The 15270-nt window shown below is 35.1% G+C and overlaps 1 protein-coding gene across 3 annotated transcripts; it reads right to left on the bottom strand.

Annotated features, from left to right (window-relative positions):
- Window positions 1–4891: 4891 nt before the first annotated feature.
- LOC120115008 (mediator of RNA polymerase II transcription subunit 33A-like) lies at window positions 4892–14193 on the bottom strand. Of its 3 annotated transcripts, none has more exons than XM_039135783.1 (12): window positions 13725–14191; window positions 12695–12805; window positions 11590–11937; window positions 10901–11220; window positions 10698–10789; window positions 9918–10284; window positions 8537–8747; window positions 8058–8172; window positions 7696–7857; window positions 6722–7382; window positions 6288–6494; window positions 4893–6078 (listed from the first exon to the last, which is right to left on the bottom strand). In XM_039135783.1, exons 1-12 carry the CDS (start codon window positions 14000–14002, stop codon window positions 4961–4963), a joined length of 3990 nt encoding a protein of 1329 aa, XP_038991714.1. In that variant the 5' UTR covers window positions 14003–14191; the 3' UTR covers window positions 4893–4960. The 3 variants fall into 3 exon arrangements, with proteins under 3 accessions (XP_038991715.1, XP_038991714.1, XP_038991713.1); XM_039135782.1 differs by having other exon boundaries at window positions 4893–6084; XM_039135784.1 differs by lacking the exon at window positions 12695–12805 and having other exon boundaries at window positions 4892–6084; window positions 13725–14193.
- Between the last annotated feature and the right edge of the window lie 1077 nt (window positions 14194–15270).

Consider the following 15270-nt stretch of genomic DNA (forward strand, 5'->3'; position numbering starts at 1 on the left):
TGGAGATGGTTTGCTCTTGTGGGGAAATGGGATTATATATAGAGGGGGAGATGGATTTGGGGGGATGATGAATGGGTGATTGGTGAATGAGCGACAAGTGTTTGATGAAATGCGGGTTAACATAGGAGGCCCCCTTCAATCTCTGTTTGTCTGCCTGACAAATCAACCCTGGAGCATGCACTTATTTGTACTTCAACTTATCTCGATTTTGAATTGTCTAGCTCAGTTGGTAGACTCTTAATCTTGTGGTCGTGGGATCGAGTTTCACTGAGGGCAATTTATAACGGAGGTTTTCTACGGAAGTGGGATTGAGTCTCACTGAGAGCAATTCATAACGGATGTCTTCTACGGAAGCTGCTCTCAACCTGACGTAACCTGACGTTGGGGGTAGCCTACTATCCTACCTCCCTCTTACCCTATTATATATGAGAATAGGGTCAACTAATTTCGATTTTGGGTGAATCTAGTTTATATCTATTCGACTTTTTGAAATTTCCGGTTGGTTTGGATAAGATGAATTTTGATTTTATGTTATTCAAGCATTTGGATCATCTTCGTAGGTGGAGTTAGGTTTTTGATTTATTTGAATTTAATTTGAGTATAACATCTTTTTGTCTATTGTTCGATCCAATTTAGAATTATAAAATTTCTACTCAACCTAAACTAAACTTTTAAATAAAAATCTAAACTCAACTCAATCTAATCCGACACACTTACACATCCTATTTTTATTAGATAAAACACAGACCTTATTAAAAAAAAAGATAAATTAAGAGTTTAGTATTTAAATTATTAGTTTTGATATGTTTTAGTATTTAAACTTTTAATTTTTTCGAAAACATATATAATATTTAGTTTTTGTTTTATTCTAGTACCCGTTAAAAACTTAATGTTAAATTTTGAAAAAATGTGAATGTTTAGGTACTAAAACATGCTAAAACTGATAGTTTAAATGCTAAACACGTTAAGTTTTTAATAGTGAGGTATTAATGAAATAAAATTAAATGTTAGGTATGGTTTTAAAAAAATTAAAAGTTTAGGTACTAAAATAGATTAAAAATGATAATTTAGATATTAAACTTGTAGTTTACCCTTAAAAAATATAAGGTATTTTTCGCTTTATATATATAAAATGTCAATCATATTATTATGGCTTAATACCAAAATAAGTTCCTAAACTATACCTAAATTATCGAATATGTGTCTAAACTATTTTTTTGCTCATTCAGGTGCCTAAAGTTACAAACGTTACTCATTTAGGTGTCTGGTCGTCAAGGGCGTAAATTCCCTCGTTAAGTGACACATTTCTTAATCTGATGATTTTGAAAATTATTTTTTAAAATATTATTATCTTTATAAAAACCCTAATTTCTCTTAAATTATAAAAGAGCCCCAAAATACCTAAAATCATCAAATCCTATCCTTAACCCGCCATTGCCCCCTTTTAGGCCACGACCACCTCCGCCGACGTAGTCCCTGCCATCCTCCTAGTCATACTCTGTCGCAGTTGTCGTCGATTGGTCATCGAGATTGCGATTTTCATCCTAGAGTTCGCGGGGTATAAAACATCGATTCACCGTCAATCAATCACGATTTAATGGGGGGTTTTGGTTGTCGGGGGGAGATGAGGTCAGGTGTAGCTTTGTCGACCAATTTTAAAATACTAGATTGTGACAAATGTTACTTAATGAGGAAATTAACGTCGTTGCAGGCACCTAAATGAATAATATTTGTAACGATAAACACCTCAATAGATCAAAAAATAGTTTAAGCGCCTATTCGAAAATTTAGGTATAATTTAAATACTTATTTTAATATTAAACCTATTATTATTCACGAGTTTTGAGTAATTTTCATCGTAAACTCAAATCTGACTCAATTTATTCTTAAAAGATTCTAAACATGACGTGAGTCTAATTTTAGAAAAGGTCTAATTTAAAAAATTCATTTTATAGAGTGATTTTGATTCATGTTTGTGTTATTTTAGATTATACAAATAGCCTTTAATTATTAAAACCTAGTTGAATTAAAACTTAACTCAAAGTACGGACCAACTTATCTCAGTAGTTAAAATAATAGTTTTTCTTAGAAGTCACGAGTTTAAGCACCAATGGCTGTAGATGGGTGATTCTGAACGTTCATTGTCAAATGGTTAAGAGTATTTAGAACAAATATTACTTTGTAATCATCTTAGTTTAATAAAAAAATTAACTCAAAGTGACCTGGACTAATTTTTTATTCGGTTTAAAATTGATAGATTTGTTAACTACCATACGAGTAAATAGTTATATATATATATACACATGATATATTATAGGGTAAATTTCACATTTAATATTTAAATTATTAGTTTTGGTCATTTTTAGTACTTAAATTTTTAATTTTTTAAAATTATAACTAAAGTTTAGTTTGTGCTTCATTTTAGTACTCACCGTTAAAAAATTAACGCGTTTAGTAATTAAACTATCAGTTTTGTTCTATTTTAGTACCTAAACTTTCAAAAAAAATTCAAAAACTTAATGTTAAATTTTGAACGGAATATTAAAATGAAACAAAAACTAAACTTTAAGTATGGTTTTAAAAAAATATAAATTTAAATACTAAAATGAATCAAAACTAATAGTTTATGTACTATACGCGAAACTTACCCTATGTTATAGTGTTGAAGTATACCATACACACGCACGTTGGGAGTTCGGTACAAGGGAAATATATTATATTTAGTTAGAAAACAGAACTGTATCTTCCCCAAATGAAAAGTGTTTTGATCAAATATTGACATTTGAGATTAATTATTTAAATTACTGGTTTAATAGTTCCTGAAGCCCTCTAACTTTTAAAAAGAAATAATATGCCCCTTGGTTTTTTTTACTTTCAATTAAGCTCTTAAACCTTTGAAAATTAATCATTATAGCCTTTAATCGATAAAAATCATTATTGATTATTACGATATTGATATGTTCGTCTACATATAATAATGACATGACATATGAACATCTGATCACGTGCCCTAAACTTGATATAATTGTCTTATAACATCTGATCGATCGAAACTCGATAAGTTCAGATTATTTGGTCATCCCTATTCTTACCCTAGGGTTCCATTGACACCAGGGGTCCACCTTCTAATTTCTACCATGGAACACATCAGTATCACGTGCGCAGTTGCCTCGTTCTTCACTGATTCAACTTGAACAGTACACCCTTTATCAAGCTACAATCTTGCCGGCCATTGATGGATGATTTGCCAAGCTTTTGAAACCAGTTCCATTTAAAGCATATCAAACACCAAACTTTATCTTGCATAGTTTACCTAAACCCCACTTTTCTTTAGCCTTTTTCGCGACACCATTTTCCACCCCACTTCTTCCAGGCTCAAAAGGACTAGGACAAGACTTGTAGGGGACCCCATTGACCCCCCCCACCAAAAAAAACCCAAGTCTAAGGTTAAACAACCCCCAAATGTGGCTAATAACATCTGCTAATAGCATATATTATGATTTTGAGTATATGAACGTAGCTCTTTCTTGGACCACACTAAGGGTATGGAGGAGTTGGTGGTCTTCAAGTGTGGGATTATGGTTTGTAGGAACAACATAAACTTAATAAGGTAAAACCATATGTTTATAAAACTAAAAGAAGAAAAGAAATGGGAATATGGTATGCTAAATGCCAAATTCACATAATGACACATAACATTGTTGAAGATAGATTCATTCACGGCCATGGTAGCCCATGTGTTACTTGCTTTATATCTTAATGTCAAGCTCAAGGTGGATTGTCAATGCTAGTTGTCACTTCTTTTTTCTATCCTATTTTTACATCAAGAAAAAGGAATGAAAGGGACATGTTATTTGAAATCAATTGGTCCACAAGTGTTTATCCCTAAGCTTCCGATAATGATTGTAAACTTGGAGTTTTAGTGTCACGTCCCAATATTCAAATCATGTTCCATTGCCATGCAGAAGGTTAGCAAAGGGAAACCCCACCACCTTATCTTAAAACCCAAAGTACATCCAAGATAAGATCTCTAATAATGATACCCTATAGATCAATGTGCCCCTTTTGTTTAAGAACAGTTTGACTATGTTTGGGCACTATGCTAGTAGGATCGGGACAATGGACACCATACACTTGGATCCAAGACATTAACATGTTATACTTTAAATAAAATTTAGGATTCTATTTATAATATCGAGATTTGAATCTTAAACGTTCTTTAAAAGACTTAAGACTACATTCTATTAAATCACAAATCAAGCAATTTTAATGGTTAAAGAGATTATTATTATCCCTAAAAATTTTGGGTTCGAGAATAACGTCAGCATGCATGGATTGTTGCATGGAGGCAAGTAGTTTCTCTCAAGGAACAACATTATAATAGAAAGATCCAATGTATATAATTATATGGAGAGAATTATAGAAATAACTTTAGTGCTCCACGTCTCCACATACTAGACATTTCATACATGGGTTAGATTAGACACAATAGTTGATCCAAAAACATTTTTAGAGTGGACATATATATTAATAATAAAAAAAAATTGTATGAAATGGACGTATATAAAATGAACATCTAACATAAAAAAAAAAATCGGATTCCAGTACCCACCCTGAGTTCTATATACATCTGCTACTGATTAGAGATATATTCAGAATAAAAATGATTAGAAAAATATAATTCAAGAAAAAAATATTTAGAGAGATAGGATGTGTTAATATTAAGAGTTGTTGTGAAATTAATATTGATTGGACGTCTTAAAAAACGATGACTTTGATTCATTTGTCATCAAATGAGACCACTTATACCAATACGCGGTAAAGTAACATTCGACATGACTGAGATTCGAATCTTAATATCTACAACCCCTTCTATATTGGAAAAGAAAATAAAGGCTTTCATTACAAAATGTACAAGTGTGTTGATGAAATACAAGTGTACAAAAGTAGGGTGTTACAGTTAGGGGTCACAGTGTTCAATTATAAGTTCAGCAGCTGCACCCATTGTGCCAATCCCTCCAATGCCAAGCAAGGCCAAAGCAAGCTCTTCTTCATCCCATTGTCTCAGTCCCTTACTTAACCTCCTCAGCACATCTACATCCACCTCTAGGACCCAATTCGGGGTGCAACCGACCATTAGGCTCACCAATCCCGACACATAGGCGTGCCACGTGGCTACATCGCAACCGAGCGATATCTTCCCGTCGAGTGCACTTGCAAGGAACTCCATGTGTGAACCGAGGATTTTGGGTCTCCGCTTCGATGCTGATGATGAAGAATCGACTCCCCAAGCAAATGCACCACAAAGCACTGTGAAATATGCGAGTGCGTATCCCCCGAGCATTGCCACGAGCCCTGATCCTTCTTCTCGGTCGGACCTGTGGACGGATATAAACCAAGAAGGAAGAGTTTCCTTTATTAGTGACTGAACGAGACCATGGCCACCAGACAACCATACTAAAGATGCAGCTAGGGAGGCTGCAAGTTTCACCCTGTTCATTGCGGCAGCAAGGGAAACCTGCCCGTATTTCAGCCCGTTCCTGCTCGTCTTCAGCTTCTCTAATTTCTGTTTTAGCATGCCACTACATGCTATTTCTTTAACAGAATGCATCAAGAGAGAAACCACCTCTTCTGTTATGAACATGATATCTCTCATGGAACGGTAAATGCGTAGATAGAGAATCCCTGGAGCAACAGGTGAAAGCCCACCACAGAAATGCGACCCGAATCCATGGCCAAGAAGAGCTCCAACACCACCGTTGCTGGAGATTGGTGCAATGTTCAAGCCAAGTGTAGCAGTGAAACAGCTTTTAAGAAGCTGGACAGTAGCATCACTGTTGTGAAGAAACACGGTACGAGATGCAGAGAAGACAAGGAAGTCAAACCATCGCTTTGCCTTTTGGGTCCATAGGGAAGCCACAATCGGCATGCAAGGCCATGGACAGTCTGCTGCAAGGGACTCCAAAGCTGGGCCAGCCAGATTCAGAAATCTTTCCGAGGCTTTGTCAATTTTATAAGTAATGGTGAGACTTAAAAAAGCAGCCAACGGTAACGGAAGAGTGGCTAGAGAGCTACCACCTGTAATTACATTATGCATCAGTCATATAATCACTATAAGGGTTTCGAGAACAAAAACAAAACATAATATTGACATTTGGTTAAGAGATAGAAATGAGGAAAATAGAAATGCAGTCCAAAATGCAATCTGTGTATGATAGCCAGCATACTTTCACGATAAACTTTAACGACGTAAACATTCAGAATTTAAGATGGCAAAAGGTAAAAACCTGCAGAAAGTCTAGGGACATCAACACCGGTGGCTGCTAGGATTTTCTTGATATGTTCCTCAACATTGGACAAATTTGCAGCAGGGCTTGGCCAGTCCATACCATTCATAACAACGGGTTTCCATACACATCGACTTACTTCAGCAGAGAAGTAGCTAGCGATGGTTGCCAAAGATGCAGGCAGAAAATCAGCTAAATCTTTTAGCCCTGAAATAATCCAAGATCCTTGTTATAACAGTATCTATTTTATCAGAACTAAGCATCTTATCTATGTGTCACATAAATTCGATCAAAACAAATAGATGGAGGGGTGACATTTGGCCCAAAGGTCACCGGCTTTGAACATTATCATTTTCCTCTAACACAAACGGCTTATTGCAAATGTATGATTCTCATTTTCCTCATTATAAATAAGATAAGCACACCAGACTAACCTGTGGCCAGTTCCCGTGGAGAAAGTCTTCCATGAGCACATGCTGTTAAAGCAGCATCAACAACATAAGGAACGGCTTCTAGGATATCCCAGGCAGGCAAGTTCGGTTTCAGGGAGTTGTCCTCGATTCCAGCTCCAGATGAACTACTACTTCCAGAAGTAACAGTAGTTATCGACTGGCTTCCTTTGTGATTTTTTCGGAATATCATGTTAAGAAGTCCTTCCACCGTCTGGTGAACAGTAGTTCCATGAACGAGACCAGAGAGTGTTGCAGCTATACATCTTTGATGATGCCGATACCATACTTTTAGCTTCGGAAATGAGTCCAGAAATACAGGCTCTGGGGATGATGAACTTGCAACTTCCGAGAGTCTCCTTTTGTTACGATCTTTATGGGTGTTTTCAGAAGACAATAGATGGGAGTTTCGGACTAATAAAAGGTATTCAGGAGTCAGTTGGGATCCAACTGTGGGTACATCACCAACTCCGTGTTCAATAGGAGGATGATTAAACCTCCATAGCTTCAGAAGAAGAGCAAATGCATTAGAAAAAACTGCACGGGGAGAGATTTCTTCCCCTGAGGGAAGATTCCATGAGACATTGGGCACACACGACCCGAAAACTTCACATATTGGCATCAATGAACAAGCCAGCTGTGGGACCTGGCAGGAAAAAAAAGAAAGCAAAACAATTTACAAATAGTTTGCATAAAGGTCTTCATCAATAAACAACTCACATTCATAAAAAAATAAATATATGAATCATACATGACATTTGTCTTACAAAATTTGCTGTAGCTTACATTAATGGGAAATTCGATATATCTTTGAATCCAAAGTCACCGAGGTACAGAAACAATATCAATGTGGATGATAAAGAATAACGATACATTATCGTTCATACATGAAAGGTTGTGAAGCAATATCACTCATTATCAGTGAATTGGATATGCTTAGGTAAGTTAGCAAATCATACCAGACCATGAAAGGAGAAAATCTGAACACAATCGACGGATGCTATTCCACAAATTAGTACATTCAACATAGGAGCATAATCTATCAAATGGCTGTCACTCCCAGAAAAATTAGCAGGAACCGGAGGAGACATCAATCTAGTTATAAATTGAACTGTATATTCCTGCATGGATATATATTCAAACATAATTAGAAAGCAAGGATAATAAAAAGACGAGATAAAGAAAACAAAATGCCAAGGAAAAACGGGAAGGTTAAATGGGAAGAACCATTCAATGTTACGATAATGCAGTTGCATGAAAATTATTGCTAAGGGTCACAAATGAAATATGGTGACATAAAATGGAATATTCATCTCATTACCTGTATATTCCAACCACGAATTAGAGAAGCCCCGCAAAGAATTGTAGCTGCAGATATCTTCTCATCTTCTGATCCATTGACCGCGATCTCAAATATTTTCTCCAGCTCTGCTAAGCTTCCATCAAATCCATGAGCTTAAATTCAGTTGCTTTACCCTTGGTAAATTTACAAAAAAGAGCAACTGATATACCTGGCTTCAGGAAAGAAAAAGGCATAACTGAAGACCAGGCCAAATCAACAAAACACTAAAGATATTTGAAAACTTGTATGTATCAAGATCACTCGGATCCCATAAAGTGTACCCAATGAGTGAAAATAGCCAAAATTTTGGTTTAACGATATTATGTGTTCTGCATGCCGGGTCTTCTTTCCTCCAGCTTGATTCTTATATTTTGAGAATTTTATCGTTCACAGAAGCTGAGGAAATATAGTACTAAAAAAAAAAGAGGAAGCACAATTTAAGAGATAAATATTTATACCTGGAAGCAGGGCTTGAAACAAGAGCATTAATCATTACTGAAGTGAGTGGGGCCCCCTTCATGAACGATGACCAACCCGGCGCCTGAGCTGGAACACTATAAGGTAATTGGTTAATGCGTCCATTCACATAACCTGGCCAAAAATATGCCGATGTATCTAGTAGATTTCTTGCAATGCAAGCCTCAACAATCAGATGACGCATGTTTCCAGCTGCAAAAAAGATCAGAACGCAAGATTATAAAGTGTTAAAAAAGAGAGAATTATATGAAATAATCAAAATTCATGAAGGAATTTGGTGGTATAACAAATCGGAAATCAAGTAACGAAAATTTAAAAAATGCGTTCTAGGTGTAAATGGTTCTCTGGTGCAGCACAAACCAGAGCAAATGGTAATTGTTGACTATTTCCTTTAAATGGGTGCATTACTCATATGTTTATCCATCAAATGCAAATCTTTTCCTACTAAAAGAAGGAAGAAGAAGAAGAGTAATTCTTCTCTTTTATGTGTTTAATAGAAGCCGGAACAAAGCCCTGAGAATCAAGAAACCCTTTTGGAATCACCACTTCATCATGAAGCTCCGGTGCTTCTTTACTTCTGATGATTCACTTTGAAGTTACAAGATTATACTCTTCTATGCTTTTCATTTTAGGTCATATAAGAGTGCAGACAGACGCAGATTACAAAATAAGCAAGGATTTAGGAGTAACCTGAAGCAAGAAGTTGAACCACAAGCCAGTAAGATCATTCTCTTCATTTTAACAGGTTTTTGAAGGTTTTGGTTGGGGTCTTGTAAAAAAACAAATAAGATGGTTTTGAAATAATTCTATGGAATGGACAGACCAATTGGGAAAGCTATGTTGCTTGGACTCTTCATTTTCATGAAGTACTTGAGTCAGACACTCATATCCGACATTTGGATATGGAGATATGACCTTCAAGGATCCCCAAATATATGAAAAAAACTTAGAAAAATCTAACCATATCCGTGTTGGATGCATACTTGTGTCTAACACCCATTCAAGTAACATACTGGGAAAGTAAAATACGTCTCCAATTGAATCCATTACAAATATTTAAACAGTCGCACCATTTGTACAATTTTCCACCCCACAAATATCTCCACATTTGCACCATTCCTAGAATTTTCTGCCCCCATCCCTCCAAAAGATCTGGCTTCCCAATTTATCTTGGCTGAATATCATTTCAGTATGTATTTAGAACCCAACATAAACTTCTCTGGTCAAATTCTAAAACAAAAGGAAACCACCTATGGATTTATCCGCTACCCCATAAACATATGCACATGGTTTACATTTCAATACTTGTGAAAAAGGAAAAGTGATCAGCGATACTGATCGATAGAACAAGACATTACTTACAACAACTGATAGGCATGTCTTTGATATTGACGCACTCGAAGTATGCACTGCCAACATTGATTCTCGAGACAAACAACATTGCTCTGGCAGCAGCCTGATTTGCAGCAGAAACAACAGACTTTGGAGGAGCTAACAAGCCTTGATAATCACCAAGTACTTGTAGGCTGGAGACTAGATCATCACGACGTTTCCTGGAAAACTTCATTTCTTTCCAGTGATTAGTGGTTGTAGAGCCATATTCTTTTTCATTAGTTGGTGCACCCTCATCCTCCTCAATAAGATCAGCAACCACAAGAATTATAATAGACAGTAGCATGCACAAACGGGTATCCAGCCGGGGAATTGGACCTTCAATGGGATCTCTTTCCTAACAGTTAATTAAGAACTAAAGGTAAGATATAGCAGTCAGCGTAGTTGTTATAAAAGAATATTAGACCTATAGTTCATCCAGAGTGAATGTAAAGCTTGTTATAAAAGAAAGAACTTGGTAAAGCAAAGCAAGAACATTTTCCTTTTATATATCTCTAGGTGTGTATGCATAATTTTTCTATTGAATTGGCCGTATCTCTATCATGAATTTTAAGTACCAACACCAAATATTACTGTTACACTTCTAAGAGTATGAAAATTTAAGTCCTTTTCAGAGCTGAAGAAGTCACAGGAACAGAAGTCTTGGTAAATTTTAAATGCTTTGAGAATTCATCAGATCATCTGTTGAACGTAGTTACCATTCAGAGAAAAAATAACAGAAAAGTTCTGAACGTTATAAGAACTTCTAACCCTTTGAACAAGCCGAAGGGATGAGATCCAAAGGCCTAAAAAGGTGTCATGCCAGCTGGTCCCATTTATTGCTTGAAGAGTTTTGATCAGACCTGAACAGTATTAAACTTAATTGTTCACGTTCTTGCATATCAGTTTGCTACAACAGGCTACCGAAAATTTTCAACTGAAAATACCGTTCAACCAAAGATGTCTAACTTTACCAGTTATAATTTCAACTGCACTTGTCGTGTTAACTAGATAACCATCCATAGCATCTTCTAATACAAGATCAAGAGGGAGCCAAAGATCAGAACGACTAGCTCCATGGCATAAACCAGCTGAAGAAGCCAGAGATCCAAATGCCATAACAGCATGGAACTTTTGCACCGAACTTGTTTTGCATTTTCTAGACAAGACAATACGACTATCTGATGTCAACTCTAGAAGATCCTCAGATGTTAAAGCCTTTGAATTTTTCAGTGCTGCTGAATTTGTGCCAAGAAGACGCAAACTATGAATGAAATTCACCCAGTGAGAAGACCTGGAAAGTGGTTTAAGATTGTTACGCAATTATCATACCCAAAAAATGGCTATGGGTTGTTCAAGTAGAACACACTAAACAGAAACGACCCTGAAGGTAGAACTAACCTAAATTTACCAACAACAAAAAAAAGAACTTTATTGATACACATTCAGACGCATGCATACAAATCATTCATTGTGTGTATGCACTTAAAGAAAAAACAATGTGCAAATGGTATCCTGTTTTTTTACTTTGTTATTAACTAGGATAAAAGAGCTTACCATTCCACTGCTCGGAAAACCAAAATGCACGGGAAATAACTAAAAGTGTTACATAAAAAGAACACATAAAGGTTGGGAAGGTATTGTGAGTTAAAATTATACATACATGTTTCGCCGGGCCAGGTAAAGAATCCTAGAAGTCACTTTATTTTGCAGAAATTGTCCAATTATCTCAATAGCCATTGTAGTATTGAAATTCTGCAACCACTCAAGATATGCAATATTTTTCTCATCATAAACATCATGACCATCGATCTCCATTTCCTGAGGTTTAATTGCCCATCTAGACACCTTTTCCTCAGTAAGTTCCAGCAATCCCTCGTCATCTAATGATGCATCTAACAACTGCCACACAATTGAAAAGATGAACTCAACCACCAGAATGGCAGGTTCCGTTGTTTGGAGACCAAAAATCTCAGAGAGATGAAGAGTAGCATCTATTGATTTCATGACCCTGTGTGGAGAGAGAGCACGGAAATTGGAAATGGAAAATTGATAATAATCAGAACAATCTACAATAGTCATTTTAATCAAAAGCACTTGAATGGTGTTGAGGGTCCAAAGCTCGTCATGGACTTGATAATAATCAGAACAATCTGCAATGGTCATTTTAATCAAAATTCAATTTATTACGGTCTAAATATTTTAAAAAGGTCCAAGTCGATGAGATAGTAAAAGGTATTCATGGTTGCACTATTTTCTGTAATGCCATAGTTTAAGCATGTCATGAGTACAAAATGGAAATAGCGTTTTTATAAATTAAAAACACAACCCCTTAAATTTACCAGGACAACCATGAAATGCTAGTACACTGTGCAGTTTAGCAAGGGTAACTAGCAATTGTAGCCTAAAGAGTTCTTAGGAGTTGGTTATGATGCTAACACATCTCCAGATATTACAGTTGAAGAACAATGATCATGTTGAAGACAGAATATGGTTATTATAAAGCATATGAAACAACATTATTTAATTTCGATACAGATATACTGACATGAAATAATATGCTATAACAAAAACTGTAGAGCCCATACTCATATCGTAAAGACAATTTTTGTGATATAATGCTCAAAGCTGCAACCTAGACAATATTTTTCCTTCTCTTTGTCCCACATTTTGCTAGCTGATATTTATATACATGTTTCGAGTTTTTTTTCCATTTTGCAAGTATGTGTGTGTCAACTAAAGCACGCAATAAGAATCAGAGAACTCACTTTTCATAATCCGGTCCACTAATTTGACACTTAATTGCAAATGCATGTCTTTTAAGAAATTCCAAGTAAAGCCTATACGCAGCTGGATGGGAACGCCGATTGGGCAATACTCTGTAGAAAGAAAGATACCAAGAAAGTGAGGAAATTAAATATGTAGAAAATGATAGAATCTACACCACAAGTTGAAACACACTATCTGTATTGAATTTCCCAGACAACACTATCTCTATTGCCAACCCGTAACTCAATTTATATTTCCAATCCTAAATATCAGACATTTAAGCTTCCTGTTCCTGACAACATCATAAACACAAGTACTCCACTCAAACAAAGCTTCAATACAATTTATTTTCTTTTTTGAAGCACAACATTTTAATTAATCAGGCACTATTATGAATTTATGGCAACCATCCAATGGTTGAGAAAAAAAGAATGGAAAGAAAAGTCATACATGTCCTAAAATTATTGAAGTAAAGCCAAAAATCAGCTCAATCAAACTATTTGACTTTCTATTTGCAGCTTCTCTTTCATCACTTTAGCAGATTAAATGTGACATTAAGACCAATGCTTTCTTATCCAGTTGTCCTCACTAATTTCTGTCCAATCTCTCATTACCATGAATAACAGATAAGGAAGCTAAACAATCATAAATGAAGAAAAAATTATAAAAAAAAGCTATAGATTATTATCAATATCATCTTCAAATTGAAGTAAAAAATGAATGAAGATTTTCATTTATTGAAATAGAAAAAGGATAAATCTTTCAGCTTTTCAAAGGAAACAGGTAAAATATTTTTCCAAATCTCTCTAAATCTCCCAAAAATTGAAAGTAGAAACCCCAAACTAAACACTAGAAAAAAGGGAGGGAAACATGTAATGTGAGGAACTTGAAACGAATCAAATTTAACTTCATCAAATCTATTCATCATCAATGAACAGATATCATAACTTCATCAAAAAACCAGAATCTAAAACCTCCCAAAATCCACAAAAGAAGAAACATCCGAGCAAGTTGATTAAAAAAGACCACCTTTGTGAAAGCAGAGCAATAACAAGTAAAGGAGGAACGATCTTCATCATCAAAGCTTTATCCAAAAACTTCCATATAATCGGGATATTATTATCCCAACAAATGTAGTTAACCAGCACGTGGGCAAGATCAGTTGAAGGCAAAGCGACTCCAGATGAACTCAAACTGGAAGACACTTGTAAAGCCCAAAACAACGGATCGGTGCCCTTCTCTTTCGCCACCTTTGTCTGTTCTATGACCTCTTCCCATAGCCTGCTGCTTTGCAAGCTCAACTCCATTGGTCTAAAGCTCCACAGCAAGCAGCCACCTTTGTTTCCCTTTCTCGTTTTGCAATGAAAAATGACAAAAAGAAATCACATTTATGAGGGAAAAAATTGCTGGGAATTTGCCAGTGTGAGGCTTCAAACGGAGACCCTTCTTTTGTTTATGGTTTTTGGAGTTATTTTATCGTCTTTTTTGGGTCTTTTTTAATATAAAAAAATGGGATTTTGGGAAATAAATTTGACATAAATGGAGAAAACTAAACGATGGAAAAAAATGGAGAAGGAAGGCGGCCAGCGGAGCAGCGGTCAGTTTAGATAAGAACATTTCTTTGATCCAAAACATGAATTTTATACATAAAAAATCACTAATAATTTATTTTTGTGTATAAGAGTTGATTACAATTATAAAATTTTATTAATTATAATTTCATTCGGATCATATCACATTATATTTTTTAAGTCGACTACATATTATTTAATCAAGTGATCTATGTAATAAAAGAATTATCGATCTTCCTCGAGGAATCAAGTTCGAGCACAAAAAATATCAAAGGTGTGAGCGATCAATTCGAAGAGATCTTTGAATAGATATTACTTTATACTTACCCTAATAAAAACTTGGTAACATAATATAATTTGAATAAAGAATAATATTATATTTTATAACCTTATCTCAACCTTAAACATAAATTTATTAATAAATTTATTAATAAATTGAGGAAAGGCAATGGGAGGGTTTGGTTGGAATGGATTATTAATAAATTTTATCTATTAATAATGTTAAATTTTAAGTAATGATTTATAATTACCTTCGACATTCTTAATGTTTAAATTCGATACCATAAATAATAGTAATAATTCATTTATCGTTAAGATAATACGGTTTTAGTGATGATTTGTTAAATGAATGATATTTGTTTATTATGCAAAAATTGAATTTAAGAAATCATGGAGACTCCACAAACCTATAGGACCCCACAACTCACCAAACCCATAGGAACACCAAAAATAACTCTTTACTAATACAATGTTTTTGAGACAAATGTACTTTAAATCCCCAAAATCAATCCCACCTTTATAAAGTAAATGTATGTATGCATACTTCAACCTTACTCCAGCATGTTGTCATTTTCAATGCAGGGAATTTGGTAATTAATTGAATTATATATATATATATATATATATATAGTGGTTAGGGTAGGTGAAGATGATGACAGGGATGAGAATTGGACCCCAATTCCCACTCCTTAAGTGATAATCATGACATGGGCATATATCAACAG

The sequence above is a fragment of the Hibiscus syriacus genome, unplaced genomic scaffold, assembly GCF_006381635.1.
Source record: "Hibiscus syriacus cultivar Baekdansim isolate YM2019G1 unplaced genomic scaffold, ASM638163v2 tig00110257_pilon, whole genome shotgun sequence".
NCBI classification, from domain to species: Eukaryota; Viridiplantae; Streptophyta; class Magnoliopsida; order Malvales; family Malvaceae; genus Hibiscus; species Hibiscus syriacus.